The sequence below is a fragment of the Notolabrus celidotus genome, chromosome 19 (genome assembly GCF_009762535.1).
Source record: "Notolabrus celidotus isolate fNotCel1 chromosome 19, fNotCel1.pri, whole genome shotgun sequence".
NCBI classification, from domain to species: Eukaryota; Metazoa; Chordata; class Actinopteri; order Labriformes; family Labridae; genus Notolabrus; species Notolabrus celidotus.
Window position 1 is genome coordinate 28,262,620 of NC_048290.1, and position 25,592 is coordinate 28,288,211.

The window sequence follows — 25,592 nt, forward strand, 5'->3', positions numbered from 1 at the left end:
GAGAGTAGATAAAGGAAAAGAGCAAGAGACAGGGACTGGGCGAGTGGTGGCTTCAGTGATCAATAGAGAGCCAGGTCATGTGTGGCTCCCAGGGCTTATATCACAGCCTCACACACCGTCACATATTCTGTGGTTTGAACAAAGTGGTCCCATTGGGCCCACACTGCTGCATACTTCCTATCTGCTGAGCGGGGTCTTTTTGCTTATTAATCATTGTGGCTGGTGAAAACAACGGGTATTAAAACATAGCAGTACATGATGGGTATTGAGTGTTCTGGAAGATTCTCACCCTTGATAATTTGTTATTTTCCAACTCTTTGCATGAACCTCACTAACTTATTTCTGAGCATCCTTTTACACTGGTGGATAAAAGTCAAAACACAGTTCCAATTAGAGTGCATTATAATATTTAGAACACATGGTGATTGGGGCTTCCAGTTAAGACAAGTTAGCTTGACATTTCTTATAATAGACTCCTACAGGATGTTGTGAAGATTGTCTACACTCTGATTGGTTCCTGTCTGTCATAGGGAAGTACTTTTGGCGACTTACCAGAGAGAGGCACCTGGTGTCTCTGCGTCCAGCTCAGATTCATCGCTTCTGGAGAGGCCTCCCGCCCAACCTGGACGGTGTGGATGCTGTGTACGAGAGGCCAGGGGACCACAAAATAGTCTTCTTCAAAGGTACATATCACTTTTTCACTTCAGGTTTCTATTAGTGTTCATTTTTCAGTTTTCTGTTGATATTTAATGGACCAACAATACGTTGATTTGTTTTTTGATTTTTCTTGTTACACATAACCTCTCTACCTCCAGGTCTGAAGTACTGGATATTTAAAGATAACATCGTGGAGGAGGGTTACCCTCGTCCAATCAGTGACTTTGGCCTTCCCTCTGACGGCGTGGATGCGGCCTTTGTTTGGCTCCACAACGACAAAACCTACTTCTTCAAGGACAGCAGCTACTGGCGCTACGACGACCACCTGAGACGAATGGACCTTGGCTACCCTAAAGACAGCACGCTGTGGAAGGGGCTGCCACCAAACCTGGATGATGCCATGAGGTGGTCTGATGGTGAGTAAATACAGAAATTAGGATCCTGGGGGGATTCACTGAGAATGGATTGCAGCTACTAATGGAACCAAGAATCGTGCACCATGGCCCCAACTATCTGCTCCATCTCAAGATCCAATTCACAAAGAAAATTACACTAATGATATTCATAATACACACCCATGAAGTTTTAATAATAATAATAATGCATTTTATTTATAGGCGCCTTTCTTGGCACTCAAGGTCACCTTACAACATTAAAACCAAACAGAGTTTAAATAACAAACAGTAAATAAAACACAATTTAAAAAGTTCGAAGTGAATGGACAGAGGAGTTGTGGTCAGATGGAATAAGCCAGTTTAAACAGATGGGTTTTGAGTTTGGATTTAAAATGTGGGAGTGAGTCAGTGTTGCGGAGGTCAGGTGGGAGAGAGTTCCAGAGCTGGGGAGCAGAGCGGCTGAAGGCTCTGCTCCCCATGGTAACAAGGCGAGCAGGGGGGGACAGTGAGGTGGATGGAGGAGGAGGATCTGAGGGTGCGGACGGATGTGGCAGTATGGAGGAGGTCAGAGAGATATGGAGGGGCGAGGTTGTGTATGGATTTGAAGGTGAGGAGAAGTATTTTGTAGTTGATCCGGTGTGTGATGGGGAGCCAGTGGAGCTGTTGCAGGATGGGTGTGATGTGGTGGAAGGAGGCGGTGTTTTTGTTTGTTTGACTCTGCAATTTGCTCTTGTTTCACGTCCAACTTTGGAGATGAGCTGTCAACATCTCCACTCTCTACTGCGCAGAGCTGTACTCTCATCCGTCCACATACAGATGATGTGCTGTATGTGGAGGGGACACTTTTTATCAGGTTGACAGGCGTTACAAATTCATCTATGAAAAATGTCCTTGCAGAAAGTTAGCAAGAGCTGCTTTAAAAAAGTAAATACATAACAGCTCCAGGCCATCTCCACACATTTAGAATAGTGTGCCCTTATGTGCCAGAGTTTAGCCTCAGACAGCCACTGCCTGGCAGATTTACCCCTCGTTATAACTCCAGAGATCGAGTTGTTGTACTGGTCACTGGAAAGTTTGACCCTGACAACCTTTGTAAATACTGCAGCGCAGTTACCACAAACTTTCCACAGACAGTAAAAGTTTCACACCATCTGCACGTGGTTATTTGGGATGGTGTTTGTGCAGGTTGAAAATATGTTCATTGAGGCTCATTTGCATAGAAAAGGGCAGATTTTGCCCCAAATGAATGGATAATGGATCATTTGAAAATGCAGAAACAGCACTGGAGCATAAAGATGCTGCTTGCATCACAGTTTGGAGTGCATTTCAAATCAACTCAACTCAACTCAAACTTTATTGTCATTCATGAGGATAGCTTGTACACAGCTGAACGAAATTGCGTTTCTCACATGGCAGGTGCAAAGCAGTTCAAGTGCAAATAAAATGATATATAATGAATAAATATTACAGCTAAACTATTGAATTGAAATAAATAGGCAGTAATAAGTAATTATTAAAACACAGATTTAACCCTTTGCATGTGCTTTTTGAATAAGATGGTATATGTTTGTCACATGTGCATCAAGCAGTGATTGTCTTTTCTTCTCTTTATACGTTTGTTAACTAAGATTCAAGAAAAAAATTGCACTCTACACTAAAGATAGTTCTTTGTAGAAAGCTAAGAAAATGTCATCCATGCATTCATCACTTCCTGATTAGATTATTGTAACTCACTCTACACCTGCCTAAGCAAACACAACCTCTCAAAACTCCAGTTAGTCCAAAACGCTGCTGCCAGACTCCTCAGACACACCAGTCTTAGCCTCCCTTCACTGGTTGCCTGTGGGTTTTAGAATTGATTTTTAACACTCACTTTTAAAGCAATAAATGGACTGGCCCCTGGGTACCTAAGTGAATGCCTTAAAATGTATCCCTCTACTGCTGCCTGAGATCCTCCGGCAGGTCCTTCTTGGAACTTCCAAGGGTGAAGTTAAAAACCAGAGGTGACCAGGTCTTTGCAGTCAGGGCCCCGTCACTCTGGAATGACCTGCCGGAGGAGATCAGGCAAGCCACATCTTTGTCCTCTTTTAAATCTCTTTTAAAAACACACTTTTTTAAATGTGCTTTTACTTCTTAACTCATCACTGACTTTTTAATTTCTGCATGGCTTTTATTTTGTCTTTACTTCACTCATTTTAGCTCCCTTTACCTTTGTAATGTGCTTTTGTGTTTTCACTTGCTATGTCTTGCACTCTGTAAAGCACTTTGTAAACATGATTTTAAAAGGTACTTTATAAATTAAAATAAAAAAGCTGGCAAACATAAATCTTAATGCAAGGCAGGTGGCTACAAGACAACCTAAATTCAAACACAATCAAAAGCCACAAACAGACATTTTCAGTGGAAGACTTTGAAATGTGAAGATGTGAAAGGTCTGGAAACAATTTTAGGGTCAAATTTTATGTAAAAAGATACACTAGGCAAACTCTTGTTGTGGAGTTTTGCAGAAGTGGCTTGCAGCATGGTAGAAAACAACTACAAACAACTAGCTTTGTTCTGTGCATGAATTGAATCAATAAAATTAGCTGCAGAGTCACTATGGAGGCTTTTATTGAGCCTAATGATCATTTTTATGACTCTTAACTATCAACAAAAGCAGTGAAGTGATTTTATAATGCGAGTGAACAATATAATCTAACACCACACCCACACACACGCTCACATATGTCCCCTCAAAAGGCCATCAAGACGCAGAGCCTCTTGGAAAGTAAGATGTGTACAAACCCAATAAGAAATGATCGTTGACCCATGAAGAGGCAACTGTGGTTGTGGAAACTCTACTGCTGCAAGTTCGCCTTCAGGGGATCCAAGATGCTCAAGTTTCCAGACACAAAAACTTTTTTCATTTAAGACACAGAGTCAGTGTACCAGAAAGTGCTTGTAAGACGGGCATCTCGGCTTGCCAACAACAATCTTGACCTTTACACTGCAAACATCGGAGAACCATGTTGGGTGTTATGAATCCACGAGCTGGTCTCACTTTATTAACTCAAGCTGCCGCTGTGAGTCGGTGAACCTGCAGCACACATTTATAAAAAAGACTAAGATGCATTGATAATCTGATAAAGGAGGTCTTATAGATAGTTCCCCTTCTGCATTAACCTGTACAGATCCATCTTCTGATAGCACTATGCCTTACACCCAAAGATTAAACCAGAGTTTTTAACAGTCAGTCAGTGAGCAGTGTCTCTTCTAAACAGCAGCTGAACAAAAAAACAGAAGAGAGACTCTGACAGGAAGTAGAGCTTTACCCATTTGGGCAGGCATTCATTTTACAGACTGCCCAGTGGCATACAGCTACAGCAAATCAGTCCTCACACAGTCTGGATCCTCGCCAGGATCAGTTACAACCCTGCAGACATTAACGTCCTCAGCCGGCTCTCCTATCTCCATCACCATCACCATCACAATACCTCTCTCATAACACACACATGCACACTCCTCTACAGATGCTGTGTCACCACATTGCACTGACTGAACTATGCAAATATGCAAATGGAGACTTTACACTACTTACATTTGCATTTGTTGTTTTTGTGATTTTTTTTCCTTCCTTTCCTTAAATATGTTTCCATCCACCGACAGATTAAGGCTATTATTCATCTTCCATTCCATAAGTCAGACTCCTACTACCCCTTTATTATCATATTTAGATATAATTCAACCTCTTTGAAGTACTGCAGGCAGAAATGTATTTTCCTGATTGTAACTCCAAACCAACATTTATGTGTCAGCCATTGATTCTATTACATGTTGGAATAAAGAAATAGGAAATGAAGGCAGGCTGCAATTATTAAACACTATGAGGGGCCAATCAAGACATTACTCATTCTAGCCTTCTGAAATACTGTTCATTTGTTCTCCTCTCACATACATACATCCTCCCTTTCACAGACATATAATCCCCTCTCACGTATGTAAAGGATATAAAGTGAGAGAGTTGAAGCAGAGGGGTCTTGACCTGCCCTAAAGAGGTTTGAATCTGCTTTAAGCACCTCCTCACTATACAGTGCAACATCCCACCTTTTACTACTGCTACTGATTTAAAAATGATCTGTGTATACAGCTCAGTCCTTCCGGTTCCTCAGTAAGTAATGCTACTACGGCAACAGATTCTTATCAGCCTCCTTGGACAAATAGACATTAAACTTAATACTACAATTCACAGTCAAGTCATGGTCTAATGTTAGTCAGCCTGTTTGTCATAATTCACATTAGAGTGAGCATTTCCATTGACGCCAACACTACACATGTGAACGTGACTGTCAGGATTTGCTCTCTTTTAGTTTTGAATTGTCCTTGTTTTGTATTTCAGTGGTCCCTTCCTGTTAAGCTCTTGCTCTGTGTGTGTAATGTCTTGTTTTGTTTTCCCTCTAGTTCGTCCCTGAGCTGTTTCACCTGTGTATTGTTTGTCACACCCATGGTTTATCACCCTGTGTGTATTTAGTCTCTGTTTGCCTTCATGTCTGTGCCAGTTTAATGCATCTATAACTTCCTGTTTTTCTTGTCTGGATTGATTCTTCCTCCTTAAGTTTCTGCATCTACCTTGTCTAGCCTTGCTCCCTGTGTCTTCCTGGAACTTCTCCTTTTAGATGGACATGTTTTTTCCTGTTCGGTGTAGATTAACCTGCTGTTTAAGTAAGCCTTCTGTTTCTGCCTTTTGGTCTTTTGTTCATTAATCATTTATGCAGTCTGCATGGAGTCCTCACCTTTGAGTATTTCATGTCATTTCTGTCCTCATTCAGCTCTCTCACTTTATAACTTAGGGATGCACTCACCTGATCTTCTGCTGTTGTGTGGAATGCAGGACAGGATCCATAATTAAAATATCCTCCCTTTTCTTTTAGTCTTTTTGATTTGGAATGCTTACAGAAAGTAACATTTTTGCCACAGTGTCAACAAACAGAGTTGAAATGTGCAGGACTCCTTTCCATGGATTGATTTTATATTATGTGAATGTGATCAGGCTGTTCCTGGCAATGCCTTTGCTAATAAGAAATGATTACAGTTGTTGGGAGGTTTAACAAAGCCAGGTGATTACATGTAGAGAGGGAGGGAGACAGAGAGGAGAATGCCAGAATGAATCACGTTTTGCACAGCCCCTCATATCCCTTTATAGCACCATTTGAAACACTCAGCTATTAAATGCTTTATATGCACACAAAAATGAAAGAAAAAAAATCTGCAGGAATAGAGCTCTACAGGACGGCCTTTGTTCACATATGGGTTCTTAAAAGCCACTTAAAATGATCCCAAACTTTAGCAAACTCAATAAATTGGTGAAGGTGATTTTTAAAGAGCAATGGCATGTGTTGCTTTTTAGAAACAAATCTCATCAGCCTCTTTCAGCTCCTTCTTTGACATATTTACAGTTTGATTTAAACTCTTTACTTCTCATCAAGCTTTCATACTGACAGAATGAGCTGCAGTTTCCTCTGTAAAGGAAAAATAGTGAAAATAGCTCTTTTCTATAACTTCACAGCACCAGATGGTGTAAAGAAAAGTTTCAAACCAGCAACTGCTAATGCATATCCCCTGAGGAATTTGCGGGGCTCGTACATATGGCAAGTCATGCTTCTAGCTTGGCTCTGAACTTCTATATGCAGAAACAACAGGGTTGATCAGAAATAACTTCTTGAAAGTCCCACTCAGCTACAGCCAATGAATAACTTTGCAAACAAAGTGTTTCAGCGTTGCATGGTGGATATTTGTGGTGTCAGAGCGTATCTGTGTCCACATGATTTCTCTTCTATTATTTCAGGGTGCTGTGGGGACTAAAATGCACAAAAGCTCACTCTGCTGCAGCAGCTAGAATAACAGCTCTTTTATCAGACTCCTGAGTTGTCTCTGCTCATCTTCCACTGAACTGTTTGTTAAACTTGGATGTGTGAGCACAATCCTTACGTACACTTTGCCTGCACTCCTTTTATTTGACAGTGTCTCACTCATGTGTTGCTACTGCTCCTGCATCAGAAATGTGTAGCAGCATGAGCAATGCCTTGTGTTCATATAGAATCAAACAGACCCAAGAATGGGATTGTAGCACGAGAAGTTCTTGAAGAAAACCAAGCAAGTGCCAGATGGAAGATGCAAGCATTGTTCTCTGTGAACCCCACACCATGCCACGCATACGTTTTCGGGATGTGGTCAGTTGCTGACCTGGGAGGTAACTGTACCTTTCCATACTAGTCACTGACCACCTTTCAAACACAGAATTCTAAAAATCACATCCAGCAGAGTATGTTAGAATTATGAGACATTATCATTAGCAATGCTGTTCCAGGTCTGGATCAACCTCTAACTGCATGAGTGACACACTGAGATTAATGGTGCCTTCAAATAGGGTCGTGTTTACGGTGTTCATGATGGTCATTTAAATGCCTCCCTCTTATCATATTCACATCATCAAAAGTCCAAATTTTCTGAAAGCATCTAGTTCATGAGTTGTGACGTTTCTGATGACGTCCAACCGAAATGGTGGAGCCCATGGACTCCAGTTTCACGCAAATATATTACAACAATTATTAGGGGTGAGCCCGACTAAGGATTTGCTTAGTCGAATCTGATTCATCGGATTTTGCCCATAGTTGATGAATAGTGGAATGTTGTGTTGTTTTCCTTATTGACCCAAAGTCTGCATGATGGTGACCGCATGACAATATTACACATAACCCTTTACAATTAAGAGACTCATAGCTTAAAGTAAAAGGGACAACAGAATATTATAAGTATAAAACTTAGATGTTTTAAATCTATATTACAAAAACAACGAGGTGATGAAGGAGAGAAAACTCAAATAAGACCACCATCACTTAAACATGGAACAACGCTCCACTATAGAGAAAGGAATCAGGAGATATTTAAACAGTGTTCACACAGCAGAGAGCAGCACTGCAGAGGGTAGTTTGTCCAACTTAAGGCTAAACATTTGTATAATGTTCAAAATCAAACCTGAACCAGCTAAAGGGTTTTTAAATCTCTTAACAGAACCTTTTAAAACAGTCTTTCATCACGTCTTTGTCCGCTTGAGTCTTTTCAAATTGTACGTGAGGAAAACCATCGTGTGTACGGGCAGAAGTGCGCTCCTTGCTTTATTGACTGTAAATCCTGTCTTTGAGAATATCCTCTCTGATGGCGTGGAGGTGGATGGGATGCTGTGGATTGTTTTTGAGGCTTCGGACAGCTTTGGGTATTCCTGTTCGTTCTTTTGGCCCCGTACAGTTTTTGTGTGGTCCGGTAATCCTTGATCTCACAGCCCTCTTCATGAAGCTGCTCCTCATCTTCATCACTATCTTTAGGATCAACTGAAGTTTTATTTCCTGACATTTTGAGCTGCCATGAACGTAGAAAGATTTAAAGGCCAGCTGAGGTACGACTGCTCCACAGCTCCCGCTAAATGGGAGAGTCCACCTTTAATTACCAGGGGAGATTTAATTACCACTTTAAGGAGATTTAACACTTCAAGAGCTGTTCTCAGAATTACATTAAATAAGTCTATATTTATATAAAAACAGGATATATGAGACACTATTTTTACGGGAAACAGGAAAATAATGTAAAATTAGACATTGAGCACCCCCATGGTTTGAATGGAATGATCCACGTTTCATATGCAAATATTCGACTATGAGATTGACAGTCGACTAAGGCTTGTTAGACTGAATCGTCGAATATTTGACTATTTGGGGTCACCCCTAATAATTATGTAACTGACAGGGTTTGTAGTTCGAGGAATGAAATGAACGTTAGTTTGAGCACAGCTTGTACAACGTGGTTTTCATTAACCCAGTACGGGACCAAGGAGAGTCATGGCAAGTGTTCATCCATCCATCCATCAATCCATCAATCAATCAATCAATCAATCAATCAATCAATCCACCAATCAATCAATCAATCAATCCACCAATCAATAAATCAATCAATCAATCAATCAATCCACCAATCAATCAATCAATCAATCAATCAATCAATCCACCAATCAATCAATATATCAATCAATCAATCCACCAATCAATCAATCAATCAATCAATCAATCAATCAATCAATCAATCAATCCACCAATCAATCAATATATCAATCAATCAATCAATATTTATTTGTATAGCACCAAATCACAACAAACGTTATCCCAAGAAGCTTTGACAAACATGGCAGGTCTAGACCACTCTATGTTAAATTATTAACAAACACCATACACCAAGACAGGGTAAGACTCAGTCTGATCTCATTTTAATCCACCATGAGCATTGCACATCGCAGTATTTAGCTAGTTACATCGGTGAGGAAAAAACTTCCTTTAACAGGCAGAAACCTCGAGCAGAACCAGACTCATGTTAGACAGCCATCTGCCTTGACCGAGTCGGGGTTGGAAAGAGGGATAGAGAGCGATGATAGTGATGAGATGAATAGTAGTAGTAGTAGCTGTTGCTGCTGGAGTCCAGCACGTCTGTATCAGCTGGAGTTTGGAACGTCCACAGCAGGAGGAAGTCTCCTGTAGCAACTCAGGGGAACCTATTATTATTTATTTATTTATTTATTTATTTAAAGGGACAGTACATATTAATGAACATTTCAGTGTGTGCATTAATGTAAATATGCCAGAGTTAGCCATAAGCCTAATATTCATCTGTAGTCCCAGATAGGTCAAAACAGAGTTCATGAAAACAATACATCATGATAGCATGACAGTGAAAACAATAATGTATCACAAGAGCATAATAAGTTACATTACAAGACAATGGAGTTCAGGCACTCCAGAAAGGTCTATCTAGTTGCTGTTCCTCAGCATTTCAGCACCTATAAAAGAAATTGTAATATTAGCATTTCCACTTATAAAGCAAGGAGGACAACGATTGAACTTTTGGCCTTCATGTAGCCGTTTCCTTGTAACGGTGTTACCACTTTAACACCAAGCCACTCATTCCCACGACTTCACCACATGACTTTACGACTTTACGAGTTCCATCTGAAGACAGCCTCATACCAGGGGTCCGTTGGAATTGTCCTTTTAGGTTAGAAAGGTTCTTAACTGAGTGAGACAACCCAGAAGTGTTTGAGTGTCGGTCAAGATAAGAGCTGTTTGAATTTCATGAATGATAAGGATAGAAGCTTCATTACTTCCTTTGTTATCTCCTGTAGGATAAGTCCCTCTTGACCATCCTTTTGAAAGAGAGAGAAAAAGACATAATTCTTTGCACCAACTACATTTAAAGTTATGCCTCTCTAAAGAATACATGAAAACAAGCAATCAGCATGACAGCATTAAACCTAGAGCTTTATCAGCAACGTGCTTCTTGTTAAATTCAAACTCCTGATCAATCATTTAACAATTCAATGAGTATTCTGTTGTTATTTTTATGTTATACAGGTTAGTGCAGTTCAAGTTAACCACTGCTAAGAGTCAGTATGATTTAAGCTGTGATGATGATGGCAATGAAACATAATGGTTTGAGCATAAATATTTAAATAAGTACAGATATTAGTCTGTGGAGTGTCTTTATTTGTAGTTCAGAGTGCTTCACACACACAAGCTAACAGTAAGTTAGAGCCAGAGGAAGTTAAAATGATTTGTCTATTTTATAAGCTTGTATTAAAATGAACACATACAGCAAACAGGAGAGGATGACACTACGGACACACAGTAAAATAAGGGTTTAGAACATTTAGAGTTATGAAACCTTGAAGGTGTTCTCAGCTCTGTAGACTGAGCAGACATTCTGCCTCATAACTTGTAAAAACCTCAATAAAGTAATATTTTCACCTCTTATGTGACTGCATGAAACAACACAGTTAGGGCCCGATCTACTAAAGGTTTGCGTGTATAAAAACACGTGCAAACTTGATAGCGCGCGCAAAGCTGACGTACTAACCGGGAGCACCGAGGATTGCGTCTGTCAAATAAGCAAAATAGCACTCGCAAATCATTTAGCGTGTTTGCCTTCATGAATATGCAGAATACATGTAGATCATCAGAACGCGCAAAATACTGGGAGGAGGAGATGCACATGTAATCATTTAGCACACGCAATGTGATCTATCAAACCTGAAGCAGATAGCGAGCGCTGTATTTGTGTCTATATTTAGCACGTTTGAAAGGCAGGTGCAAACTGGCACAGCGTTACGCACACATGGCTGCGGTCACTATAAAGCTCATCATAACATCGCTTTACAACATGCCCGCAACAGCGGGGCTTACAAGCATTACTAAATGTTTTAGTCAATCAAACCAAGAGAACAAAATAATAATAATAAAACTACACAAATTCAAAGCAGTTCAGCACCACGGATAGCGACCGCATCATTCTGACACCCACTTTAACTTTTTCATATAATGAGAGCACAGTAGGTCACTGTATCAACAGATATACAGTTTAGTATAATTGGCACAGCGGCCCACATGTTCACATACAAACAAAAAATCAACATGAAGTACTCGGCCTACTCACCACTGTTTGGACGAGCCTTAAGCTCCGCGGACTTGTCCACGATGCACTGTATGTCCATTTTCTTTGATCTGTCATTCTCAATAGATAACATGACATGTCCACTCACTCTATTCTGTCCCATCGTACTCATCAAGGGGTTCTTAGTTAGTTTTAACTTGGAGAATGAGCGCTCACTGAGCTGCGCCAGGCAGCTCTGCGTAACTCCTCATCTCGTGCTTGCAGCAGTGTGTTGGGGTGAATTGACTCAAACATGTTCCCAGTTCCATTTAAGCTGGTGAATCTTTGGGACAGTTGCTGGATGATGATATCAGGCATTGAAAACGTTCACCCGAAAGTTGCTCCCTGGGACAGTGAGGCGACTGTCTTCATCCAAGTGATGCCTAACTTTTCTAGAGCAAGAGTGGCAGACTAAGCCTCATCAAATCGCTCTCTAAACTCCATCAAAACACTGATTGTGTTTTGGAGTAGAGTAGATGCGTTTATTTCATCGGCAGATCTTCTGTTTTTTCTCACATCATTCAACTTTTCACAGATGGCCTCCCAAATCGTGTTTCTAACGCTGAGATGTCTCTGCTGGAGTTCACCGATGTGTTTATTTCCCTCCTCCACTAAAACCTCCAACTCCATATCTTCAAACTTCATTTATCACTTAAGACCACTCTGCTCTCTCAAACTCTCCATGGTGACAGCCGATAGCACACGCAAAATCCTCATTAAAATAGGGCGGTCAGCACCACTTTTGCACTCGTTATCATTTGCGCACGCAGTCTTAGTAGATCACCCGCAACACGCCCAGAAATAACACGTGCAAAATTATTATTTGCACACACAAATTAGCGCTCGTTATTTGGGATCTTAGTAGATCAGGCCCTAAGAATGCTTCTGGCTTTTTGTAGTCCATCTGCGGTAGATTGTAGTTTTAACATGCCAGATTCACGTGACATCATTAACATCCTCTGAGTGTAAGAGCAGTCTCCAATCAGCATAGTTGTCTTTTCCTAATCCCTTATAAACGTCTCCTTTAACCTTGTGATGTTTGCTATCAGGGTTAAGGAATAGTGGATTGGAAAGGACTTAGGGGGTCATTTTTTAAACTTTTCAAATATACCCCTGTAGTCAGATCTTTGACACATGTTCTACCTGCTCTCCTGTTGAATGTTTCTAATTAACAAGCAGAGGTGGTTGAAGGGAAGCAGTTTAATCTTGCACAAGAACATTCACAGAATACTGAATGCCAACACTGGGATCAAGATAATAGCAACATTCACAGGGGTAAGTTTTAAAGCACCAAACGTACCCTCTTAAAAAAATAGCTTACCTTGTATTTTTAGTATTTGTAGTTCTTTTCATGTAAAAATAAAGCTATCAAGTGTATACAAGAGAGTCCAACTGAGTGAAATAGCTGTGGCAATAAAACTGGGCCTGTAATTATTGAAAGCCCAAGGTGATATTTAAATGCAACACTTTAAATTAACAACTAATACACCAGTTAAATGCATTATTTGGAATACATATATAGTTTATATTATTCAATTAAAGTGTGCGTTGATGCATGTGTGTTCTTCATCTCCTCTTTAAATGCTCTGATACCTCCGCTCTCTTTCCCTCCGTGTGCTGCTCTGACTGTGGGCTGCTTTTATAGGAGCTGGTCGGGTAATGCGGTCATTATTAGAGCATGTCCCGCCTGAATCAGCCATGTCAGTAATCTTCACAGTCTATGTGCATCTAAAACAGTCTGTTCTTTTACTTCCTATTAAAGGCCTGGTGGCTGCTGTAAAACCCACGCATATACTGTACATGAGTGGGAATGTATATGTGTGTGTGTGTGTGTGTGAGAGCTCACAGCTGGCCCTGTGTAATTATGGGTGGTTTAGCATGACATTGCCCTTCATGATGAGTCATTATTATAGTGTACTGTATAATGAAATGCAATATAAGTGAAAATAATCTAAATGTGCCACTCATAGCTGTATTGTATGGACACAGTTCAGCACAAGTGGCTGAATGTTTTGATGGGTATGAATACTGAAGAAGCTGTTGTATAAGCTCTTGAGTTATAGACATGTTTTTATGATGAAATGACACTTTATGGCTTCTTGTTTACCCTCTTAAACACATTTGATGTTCTTTATAATGGGCAATTTTGGCCTAAAGCTTTACTTTGCAGAGATTTTTTCTTCTTCTTCTTCTTGTACAAAGTTGGAAAGTGATTTAATAAACTCAGTTAGATCTACACTCCCTGCTTAAATGGGTCGAAACTGAGAGCCGGTGTTATAACTTGATTTAAACACTGAGCAGCATAGGAGGATGTGGGGGGATTATGAGATTTAACAAGCCTCAAAATATAGAATAAGTCAAACAGCAGCTGTTAGACAATCAATCAGAGTCTATAATATACAAAGTAATGAAGACTTGGGCCTCTTTAACATCAGAGGCAATAGAGAGTGGAACATCCAGTCATGTAAGGTGTGCTGTATATTGACGTGTCTAGTTTTAACATGCCTTCAAGTTAACTGATCTAGTTAGACTGATCGTTGTTGGTGTTGAGCATACCTTGGGGCGAGCCTTGAGGGCAGAATTACCTCTGATGCTCTCATACAGAATCCTCTCTGCTTAATGTTATTGTATTTCAAGTAACATCTTCACAGAACATTTTGGTTGTTTCTAATCCTCCATCAAAAAGAAAATCACATGTTAAGAATTAACTAAATAACGGTTGGCTATGATGCTTTAGATTAGTATTCACACACCAAGTTTGGACTCCTTAGTTGTATGAAAAGGTTAGAGAAACATCCCACGTCCTAGTACCTTAAAGGTGACATATCATGCAAAATGGACTTTTTAATGGTTCTCTACCTGAAATATGTGTCCCTGGCATGTCTACAAACCCCCCGAGAATGAAAAAAATCCATTCTGCCCCTGTTCTGATTTCTCCACCTTTCTGTAAATGTGTGTGAAATGAGCCGTTTCAGACTTCAGTGTTTTTGTTACGTAACAACAATATCCGGTCTGTCACGGAGTCAGAGCTCGGAGCTTGTTCAGTCCATAGACTGTATAAAATACAACTCAACCCCTCTTCCGTTTTTCATTCCCTGCACACATGTGTGCTAACAAGGAGCTTAGGAGGGAGGCATGCTAGTTGTAGGCTGTCTATATAAACACAAAGGTCGGTTTTACTCCCCACGTCTGCAGATTTGAAGATCTAGTGGATGATTTTTATTTATCATGGATAAGTGCTAGCGCTAGTTAGCATAGCTACATAGCTACATGTCATAGCTGTAGCTGTGTACCAAGACACACGTCGACATACTGACAAATAAAACAACAAGAAACACTAAATCTGTGACCAATCCTTCAGAAAGGTCCTGCTGCCTTTCTGGCAGAGGTCGGTTTTACTCCCCACGTCTGCAGATTTGAAGATCTAGTGGATGATTTTTATTTATCATTTATCAGTAATTTTTAATATATTTCTAATTTTCCTTTTCTTTTCTGTTTTATCATATTTGTCATTTTAATTATGTTCTTTTATGCCTGTCTGAATGTCTCCAATGCTTTTAATGTGTTAATGTAAAGCACATTGAGTTGCCCTCGTGTATGAAATGCGCTATACAAATAAAGCTGCCTTGCCTTGCCTTGCCTTGCCTTGCCTTGCCTTGCCTTGCCTTGCCTTGCCTTGCCTTGCCTTGCCTTGCCTTGCCTTGCCTTGCCTTGCCTTGCCTTGCCTTGCCTTGCCTTGCCTTGCCTTGCCTTGCCTTGCCTTGCCTATCATGGATAAGTGCTAGAGCTAGTTAGCATAGCCACATAGCTACATGTTCGTAGCTGTGTACCAAGACACACGTCGACATACTGATAAATAAAACAACAAGAAACACTAAATCTGTGACCAATCCTTCAGAAAGGTCCTGCTGCAGGCACCTCTCCGTCAGGATCAGATTCTGGATCAGATTCAGAGGGTTGAAGAAACGTGATCTCTGAGCAGCCGTGTATATTCAGCCATCATGTAAACATTAGATCAACGTGCTGGAGAGCCGAGGGCACATCCACTTCCTGAGGGGGCGTGGTCAGAGGGAAAACAGAGTGTTCTGAGGAGGACTGAAGAAGAGGGTTTTTCAGGCAGACCAAAATCTGATTTCAAAGTGTTTTTTTGAGCATAAACTTTAAAGACATGTTTTGGGGACCTCTTAGACCAATATATATTGATGAAAAAAGCGTGATATGTCACCTTTAAGCTGGATTCACACATGCACTGCACTCTTAAAATGTTCTCAGGGTGAGTGACTTTTTCACCATGACTTTCCCTGCCTGTCTTCAGTACAATTTCACTCGAGTTGAGGTGGGCTGACTTGTAAACCCAGGATGCAAAAATCAGGAAAATTTACAGCGAGTGAGTTGTCGTGATGATATTTATATCATGTGTGGCAACCTCATACTCTTTTCTGCTCGCCAGAATATTATTGTCCACTCATCCATTTATTTATACTGTGAATATCTCCAGTTACACATAGAATTGATATAAAGGAAAAAAGAGACTTTTTAAGTTGTCTTCTTTGGAAAATGTCATGAGTAAGCCGACCTGAAGCTAGTGCAGAATATGTATAAAAAACAAACAATGTCTTAATACAGTGAGCAGTTTTTGGATTCTAACAAAAAAAAGGTCTCAGGGACAGTTCAATTATAAAACTTTGCTTTTAAGTACAAACCATAAGAAAAAGATCAATGTAGACTTACCACTAACCTGCAGGCTGGTTCTGGCAAGCAACTCAAGCGGCACTGATTCCACATTCAACATGCTTCATTCATGCATTCACTTTCCAAACATACCCTCCCAACTCAGTGTCCATTTGCAAGGTTCCAATTCATTCCCCTCTGCTCTGCCACATGTACTGCCCCTTAACTTCAAGCTCCAGCATCCACCTGCAGGCTCTGGTGAGGGGGTTTAATAACATATCACCACTCCTCAATTACTGCATGTTAAATAAAGCTGCAAAGAGTGATGAGGTTGTAGCCTAGACGCCCAATTCAATGTCTGCTGCTGTAATTAAGTTTCAACTAATACAATGTGTGTTTTCTGGCTGACCTATTTATTTGAATCTTGTTGGTTTCTTCCTAAAGATTTACACGCTGTATTTCCTTACTCAAACATTCTATAAGCACTAATTAAGACACAATGTCCTCCAGATATTGCTGTTTAACTTGGCACATCGTAGCTCATTATTATTGCTAATGTATGAGGCATAAACTTAAAATGTTACAAATGGAAATCACATGCTATCAAGGGAAAAAGCATTTAAAAATGATTTCACCAGCTTGGCCCTGACATTTCCTCAGACTACACAAGTGCCTTATCTATCTTTGGTCCCCAGGTGCTGCAGAAAGGTTGCCTGCTGTTCCTAAGGAATTAGAATAGGTTGAGCACCGAGGACTTATTACTCCCCCTGAGGAACTAATAATGTTTACTTTATCAGGCATTGTTTTGGCAGCCTTTACTAAGAAAAGGCACCCTTTAAGAAATGCCTCCTCCAGTTGGCTGTGCAGATTAGGCTTTGATAAAGTACTTGTAGATGTTCAAAACTGGCACAAGAACAACTAATTAGCAGCAGGTACACAGTGTTTATTTCAGCCGTTCTCAGAGGGGGCGAGCGGTATCACCTCTCTCCCCTGCAGCAACTCCCAGCTGAATGCGTGGAAGCTCTTTTCCCTGTCAGGTGTTAGGTCTGCGCTGTGTCTGAGCTTCCGCCAGCTTCAGAGGTCCTGCTGCAGGCTCTTTGATGATGTGTGTGTGCGTGTGTGTGCGTTTGTGTGTGTAAGAGAGAGACAGAGAGATTGGACAAGACAAAAAAGGAGACTGTCCTTACAAAATCTCCAACCTTATGGAAAGACACATAAAATTGCATGTACATGAAAGGACACAGAAGTTCAGACACACACACACACACACACACACACACACACACACACACACACACACACACACACACACACACACACACACACGTGCCTTTGGGCCCAGAAACTGGAGCCACATCAAAGCTTTTATCTGCCTCTGGGCTGCTAGGACAGAGAGACAACAGTGAGATAGAGAGAGGAGGCGAGAGGAGAAAAATGAAGCAGACGTGGTGACAACTCACAGTGAAGAGTAAGTGAGAAGGAAAGAGAGGCCGTGGAGGAGAAATCACTGGCTTTAAGAGATGGATAAGCTGAAAGTAGGAGAGAAATGGTAGATGAGAACAATGCTGGAGGGGAGGGAAATTTGTTGTAGGAAGCAGCAAAACAACATCTGTTTTGTTAGTTGTACCTTTGTCTCTCTCAATATTCCTGCTAATGTATTATTGTTTTCTGTATATCAATACTTAATTTGCATTAGCAGCGTGCTTTCTTCTGCCTTTAGGGTACAAACAAAGTGAAGGAAGTATTTTCAACAGCTCATTTTTGGGCTTTTACTGTACTTTAGAATATTAACTAACACCAGCCCTCGTCTCTCTCCCTGTAGGCTCGTCCTACTTCTTCAAGGGGAAGGAGTACTGGCGGGTGCCGGGCAGTGACATGGAGGTGGAGGCAGGATTCCCCCGCCTCATCGCTAAAGACTGGCTGCTGTGCACAGAGATGCAGTCGGACTCTCCGGACACAGAGCCCAAAAGCACGGAGACGAAAGGCAACGTGCAGCATCACCCGGACCACGCGGAGAACGGGTACGAGGTGTGCTCCTGCACCTCTGACACAGCGTCGCCTTTAGGCGCCCGTCTCTCACCCTCTCCCCTGTGGCTGCTGCCACCTCTCTGGACGCTCTCACTGGCCCTCCACTCTGAACTTCTATGATGCCAAAGCACGGGACAAAGCGACAATTTTAATGCGGGGCCAGTGCACTCAGTCTAAATACAAAATGGAATCTTTTGTTCATATGATATTAACTGATATGTTTTGTTATTTTTTTTTGCTGTTATTTATTTCTTATGCCATTTGATGGTCATTTAAAGCGCCTTGCAGTATGGGTAATACATACATATATACATGAACATTATATCTTACAAGGGAACATGTTGTAGTCAGTCCACTGGCATTGCCAATGCTAACATCGTGCTTTACAAACGGCATTATACAGAACAACACATCGTATCTCTTAGTTTCTTCTTGAATGGCTTAAATGTTTCATGTGGACAAAGGAAACGATTTCAGTGACTGTTGAGAGATTTGTTCAAAAGCATTTCATCAGCCCCTCTAATAGTTTCTTTGTCATGTACAGTGAGTTACAGCAATAATGAATGGCATCGTGGAATGTATGCAGGCTTGTGGGAAGTTGGTGTAAGTGGCACAGCATCCTGAGATGTTTTTAATCTACATGTGAATAGGTTTAAAGCTACATTGTCCTTTTAAGCATAGCTCAACATTTTAAGAAGTTGAATACACTTGATTGCGCCCTTGTCAAGAATCAGATGAGAGCATCAGCACCACTGCAATGAATGTTGGGTAAATACTAAGAGACAGTTAGCACCTGTTTAGCTTAGCATAGCTTGTCAACTGGGAATGGAGAAACAGATCTTCTAAGATTGGGTTGTTCATGGCAACAAAAAATACCTACAATAACATATCATGGTTTTTACAGCAGTCATGCTCCAGGAGTTGTTGTTTTTTTTGCGTTTTGCTCTTGTGTAACACAAGGTTAGCTTGTGTCATAGATTTTATTAAAACATGGAGATAGTCTCAGAGACATCCCCCATTGACAGTCGCCATATTGGAACCGCTGATTCCAAGTAACTACCTACTAATCTAGAAACCAGCAAGGAGGTGGACCTGAGGCTTTAGCCTAGCCACCTGGCGAACAGCTTCCCAGCTGTCAGTCAAATCAGCCACACCTCCAACTAAGTGTAGGTTTGAATAACACTTAGCCTTTATATAGTGAAAATAGAAGGGCTATAACAAAGATTCACAAATGGTCATTTTTAATATGGGCTCAAATGGGGTTTCATTTGCTTTTTGGGGTCAGCCTCAAGTGGACACTTGATGAACTGCAGTTTTTTGGACTTCCAAACTAGCGTCATTTTTCATCACTAGAGATTGCCACTTCTCTTTTGTCTATCATTTCTGCTAAGTTAGCTACCAAGGTCCTTTCTGTGGGTTTAAATTTACCACAAGGCTAGCAATCTTCTCTTTTTATTCTCAGCAAGAAAACAGAAATCCTCAGCTTCCTGAAGTGTCAAGCTGTTTCTATAAATAATGCCCGGTCAGTAGGACCTCCTGCAGGGCAGCTAACTGCCTTTATAGCTCTCTCTGCTTTCAAATGCTTGTGTTTAAGTCTGGTTGTTTACAGTGATAGTTGCATTTGTCACCGTTGTAGGGGTGTTGTGTTCAACAATTCCAGAAATAGAGATAACATTTTTGAAAGCAACCCTGACAGGACGAGCCGCCTGAAAGACTCAAATCAGGGAAAAGAATGACATCTCAGGATATAGATACTGTAGTACGACAGGTGACTGACACCTCCGCATGTATCTGGGCAGACAGGTGAAGAGCACCCTGGGACGTTGTGTAGATGGATTGTTAGGTTTACAGATGAATGGCCCCACGGGATGCTGACAGGAAGACAAATGAATGGCATGCTGGGATGTCGAAGGCAAGATGAACGGTATCCCAGCTGTAAACAGGTAGACAGGAGAATGCCATTCAGTAGGTGAAGATAAGGGCATGTTGGATTGTGGGAAGTTAGACACATTTCGACTCCCATGTGAGACATTTAAGAGTCAAAGTTTCTCAGTGTCACTTGATGCCATTATCATATATTAATCCCTTCAATGTGCTCCGTACTCTTTGCTACACAGCTGCTCATGTGTCTCCATGAAGTCTCCATGAAGTCTTCATTTTCAACCCTGGTACAGAAGCATTCCCATGGCAGTTCTGGTTTTGTTGTATTTTTGTTATAAATATGGATAGATTGTGATTCCACATCGCATTAAGTACATTTTAGTTCACAGAGCATTTTTTTTTTAGCCCTCACGGCTGGATGATTGAGCTCTTTCTGATTAAATCAACCAGATTTATTCTCGCTGATATATTTACCTACAGTTTAAATATAGACACAGATATATTTGAGTTGAGATGTTCCATGGTTACTGCTAAAACCAAGTGGACTATGTATAGTAAATTTCAAGGTGTGTTTTCTAATGTAAAATATTTTTGTATAAAAACAAATAAATATGAATGACTTTATGGGCTATCTGTGGTTACACTGATTTATATATGGAGGACTCAGAGTTGTGTGTAATTATTTAGTGCTAATGAAATGGAGCCCAGCCTTGAAGATAGATGAAGGTACCGTGACAGCTTGCAGACACCAACTGGGAGCTGCTCTCTTTCTCTCTGATGCTGTTCTTGAGCATGTTTCCTCTTGTAGTGGTCACGGCTGTTCATCAACATGCAAACCACATCATGGCAGTCAAACAACACACTCTCTTTATGAATACATTTACTGGCAAAGGGTTTACATTTATGCACACTTTTACCACACAAATACATCAGGAAATTAAAGCAGCAAACGGCGATGAACGGGCCCTCGCACACCTGCAGCCGCCGCCTACATGAGCCACCGCCACATGTAAACCGCTGCCTGATATTTGCCACCACACGATGTGAAAGCAAGATCTGAGAGTATATGCAGCCTGAGGTGGTGCAAATGTTCCAAGTTTTTGGCAGATTGCCAAGAAAACCTCTTGACAGTGTGCCACGCCCACAATTTTAGTCTGAACGGAATTCTTTGCACAGTTTTTAATCGGCAAGGTGTCTACTATAGGTTGCCCTTGGTTTGAACTGTTAGGAGAAAAGCCTTCGGAGCTGTATGCACCCTTATTTGGATGCCATTTTTCATGTTCAAAGCTAGGTGGCCCTCTTCTTTTTGAGTTTGGGATATGGGTGCAAGAGGCTTTTTTGTGCGTCCTGATGCCATGAATATGCGTATTGATTTTCAAGCATGAAGCTCTAAATAACCTTTATGGGGAGGGTTTTTGAAAACTGTAGGGGGCGCTAGTGAGCACATTTTTTCAATTTTTTTTGCGAAACCTATAAAATGTCGCAATTTTCCCCAGGACTGATGAGTGTGTTGGATGAGGTGACATTAAGTGCATTTTAAAGTCACAAAAATCAATTTTCCAACATTTTTTTTGACGCCCCGCCCCAAAGTCTGCCACGCCCACAATTTTAGTCTGAACAGAATGCCTTTACTTTGTATTAGTCGTCAATGGGTTTACTATAGAATGGGCCTAGTTTGGACTGAATCGGAGAAAAGCCCTAGGAGAAATTAGCAAAAGTATGCACCCTTGCTTGGACTCATTTTGGCCCCATTTTTCATGTTCAAAGCTAGGTGGCGCTCTTTTTGTTGAATTTCGGATATGGGTGCAAGAGACTTTATTGTGCGTCCTGATGCTATGAATATGCGTAGAACTTTTCATGCATGTAGCTCAAAAAAACTCTACGCATAGGGTGTTATTTTTACCTCTAGGAGGGGCTACTGAGAATTTTTTTGCGAGACCTATAATAACGTGCAATTTTCACCAGACCCGATGAGTGTGCAAAAATATCCGCGCTTTCATTCACGTTCAGGGGTCCAAAAATGCGTTTTAATAATGCCATGTGATCCAGAAACAGCAGCAGGTCAGTCTAGACCACAGTGAGATGCATTTGGCAGAGAAGTAAAGAACAAAGGGACATTGCTTTCAACATGAACCCTCTGTCACTCACACACTTAAGCCCTACTTTAAACAATTATACATATACAGGACCTGTAACAGAATATTCGCCACCAAATTCCATTCATTTTTCTGGTAAAATTACTATATACAGCACCAACTAAAATTCCTGCTGTTCTGACTGTGGGATCTTTTTATTAAGTTTACTCTGTCATTGACTATTCTGCAGCCCAATATTGCATGCTTGAACACTTGTTATTTATTGTAATAGGTTGTATTTCTGTTACTTCTTTTAATATACTTTTTTTAAAGACATTTTTCCAAATTTGTTACCATGTTAATTTAAATTGAATTCATTGTTATTCCTCCTGCATCCCCCCCTGATGCCACGTCTTGCAGGCCAGGGCGGCAATTTTTCTTCTCTCCTCTTGACACACTTGAGTGGTGTTAATTAACTAGTGTGGCTTGCCGGCCAGTGAGAGAGGACCTGATCCCAGGGGGCAAAAAATACAGCCAGACGGGTCACTTTTCAGCACTTGGTCGCACTGATCACATTTGAGCTACTTTTTCAACCAGACCTAATTGTTGGAATTGAAAATGTCACAGTTTTGAGGTGTTTTCCATCAGGTATTTGACGAGGGAAGTGTAAAAAAGTGTTATCTTAAATTGTATTTTTCAAATAGAATTACTGAATTTCGAGCCATTGCTTCTTCAAAAATCATTTCATTTTTATCAGCAGTTCCACGTTTACTGGATTAAATTAAGACATCACAGCCTCACTCGGTCTTGAGTGGCACTTCTGGCTTACAAATGAGGAACGTATTTCCAGATAGGCAGGTTTGCTTCATTAAAATGTAAACTGCAGTGTCTCCTGAGACCTTAAACTGTGCCTGTGTTATCTTTCATGTCATACTATGTAGTCCCAACTAATCATGTTACAGTTATACATCATGTGCCGACTTTATATCAGACACAACATCTTTTATGTTTGCCTTGTGCATTTCATAGGAACGTCATAAAAAATGAGCCATAATCATCACATTATATAACGAACATCTGGATGGAAGCCTCACTTAAACCCCCAACACTGATCTGATGATGAGGTTTGGGCTTCTGCAGAGGGACAGCAGAAATCTTACAACAGAAAATAAACCAAAGACAAAATCATGCAGTCTGACACATGAGGACAACGGGCTGCTTTTTATTTTAACATTTTGGCGAGGAGTGACTTAGATGGAGTATTTTTCAGGTATCATAGAATAAAGGCATTTTTCCACTAATGGCATTTTTAATGAGTTTACTGAATTAGGTCAATACACATTAGTTAGGATTTAGCATCTATCTAAACATGCTAAATAGCTTAATTTCATCATAAGTCCTACAGGACATATCACAAGACAGCACAAAGGATATCTCACAATTTGTTTTACATGAATTGGTTTAGGTTTCTTTGCATAGACCGGTAACGTAAAGTGGCTCTCACCTGCTCTGCTGGCATTGCTTATATTGCTGGACAGGATCCAATATGTAAACATCTGTAGCCTGCCGAATTAGCATGCTAACCGAAGCTAACGTTTTAGCCACATTGTTTACCAATATGATGCTAACGGAAGCTAACGGTTTTACCTCACCTTACGGTCTATGGCAGGCATGTCCAAAGTATGGCCCGGGGGCCAATTGCGGCCCGTGGTCCATTTATTTATGGCCCCAAGCTTCCATCTCAAGATGTGGTTTTCATAGCAAAGAAATTAATCACATTCTGAATCATCTGTACATTTGCAGTTTCTTTCAAGCGCACAAACAAAACTAAAGTCAATCCAGAAACGTCTCAAAAAGCTTCATATGGACTACTTGTCTAAAGCCAAAGCTCTGGGAATTCTGCAAGACGGCAATAAAGAAGAAACACAAGAACTCTTAAAGCTGACAGGTTTTCAAATTAATGTTTTTATCATGATGTGAAAATGTTCTTGAAGAACATTAAACGTTCAGAAGACACAAAAGAGGACACAAGACAAGATCAAAAATGTGAGATTGTACAGAGAAGGCAAAATTTGGTGCATAAAAAATCTTCAGAACTCAGGTAAATAATTATTTTGTTCTTAATATGTTCTTTTTCTTAACATGAAATAGAAGTGTGATGAAATACAGATTGTGATCCTGCCATAGGAAAATACTGATACAATATTTTTTCCAACATTGCCCGACCCTAATGAAAAACATTTTCCCCCAGAAGAAGATAAAGTTTGCTAATGTTTACATGGTACTTCCTAGTTACTGTTTTATTGAGAAAACATTTAAAATAATTGTTAATAAATATTTCCTATATAACTTTTATGATTCCTAAGTCTCAGTAGGAGTCACTGGCCCTGAGGTATTCTGACAACATCATATGTGGCCCTCTTTGAAAAAAGTTTGGACACCCCTGGTCTATGGTGTCAACAAGCAGTAGCTAAATATGTCTGAACTCTTTTCTGCGGATTGATTTGACGTGAGGTGTGATCAGTTTGCCTCTTGTGTTGCTCATGTTGGTTGAAATTATTAACCGTCATCAAGGGGTTGTCAAGGCGTTTGGACCAATCAGAATCAAGCATCTTACTCAACGGGAAGATCAGTAAGGTAATAATATGTATGAGTACATCATTGTTTGGTTTGGTTTTGGTTTTGGTCCTCACAGAATCCAATGAAATTAGGCGTTTTTGGTGTTCAGCAAAAAATGCCCTCAGCATAAGTTGTTTTCTTGTCACCGCCTGCACTCAGAATGCTTATATGGTACATGCACACAGAAGCAACACGACCAGACAAAAATTTGCCCCAAAATTTGTTTATGTCAATGGTTCACTTGGGGTGTGAACAGGGCTGGGGGTAGCACTTTTTATCAGCTTCTCTCCCTCAATAAGTCAAAATTATCCTTACATAGAAAACTATAGCATACTGTTTAGAAAACAAACCTTGTGGGATGCAAATTTTTGTTTTAAGAATCATCAATTTAAGAAGTGACCAATTTTGCAGTGCAGCTCTTGGTGAATTGGACGTGTTCAGTGGGTCTTCTATACCAGTGGTTCTCAACTGGTCTGGCTTCGAGGCCCACCATCACCCCTTAGCAATAAGCCGCGACCCAAATCAAGGAACATTTTTCAATTTATCAAATTGATTTAATATAAAGCCAGTGCAGTTTGAACCTGAGAAACAGAATATCAGATTATGCCAACACACAAAATAAATAAGTGTACTGGTATACCCAAAACGACCAGCAAGTGGTGATGCTAGAAGAAGAAATATGCCCTTTCACACTCTTTTAGCTGAATTTTAATGTAAATCAAAAAGTGCATATTAGGGACACAAGGTTCCAAGAACATTATGC

The 25,592-nt window shown here is 40.5% G+C and overlaps 1 protein-coding gene across 2 annotated transcripts in view; it reads left to right on the forward strand.

Moving 5' to 3' along the window:
- LOC117831373 (matrix metalloproteinase-17-like) overlaps nucleotides 1-20,764 on the forward strand; it is a 94,129-nt gene extending 73,365 nt beyond the window's left edge. For both annotated transcript variants that reach the window (XM_034710040.1, XM_034710041.1), the window contains exons 8-10: nucleotides 531-683; nucleotides 816-1,073; nucleotides 18,049-20,764. In XM_034710040.1, coding sequence (XP_034565931.1) covers nucleotides 531-683; nucleotides 816-1,073; nucleotides 18,049-18,374 — 737 coding nt within the window. In that variant the 3' untranslated portion in view covers nucleotides 18,375-20,764. The remainder of the gene's footprint in view (nucleotides 1-530; nucleotides 684-815; nucleotides 1,074-18,048) is intronic.
- The last annotated feature ends 4,828 nt before the right edge of the window (nucleotides 20,765-25,592 follow it).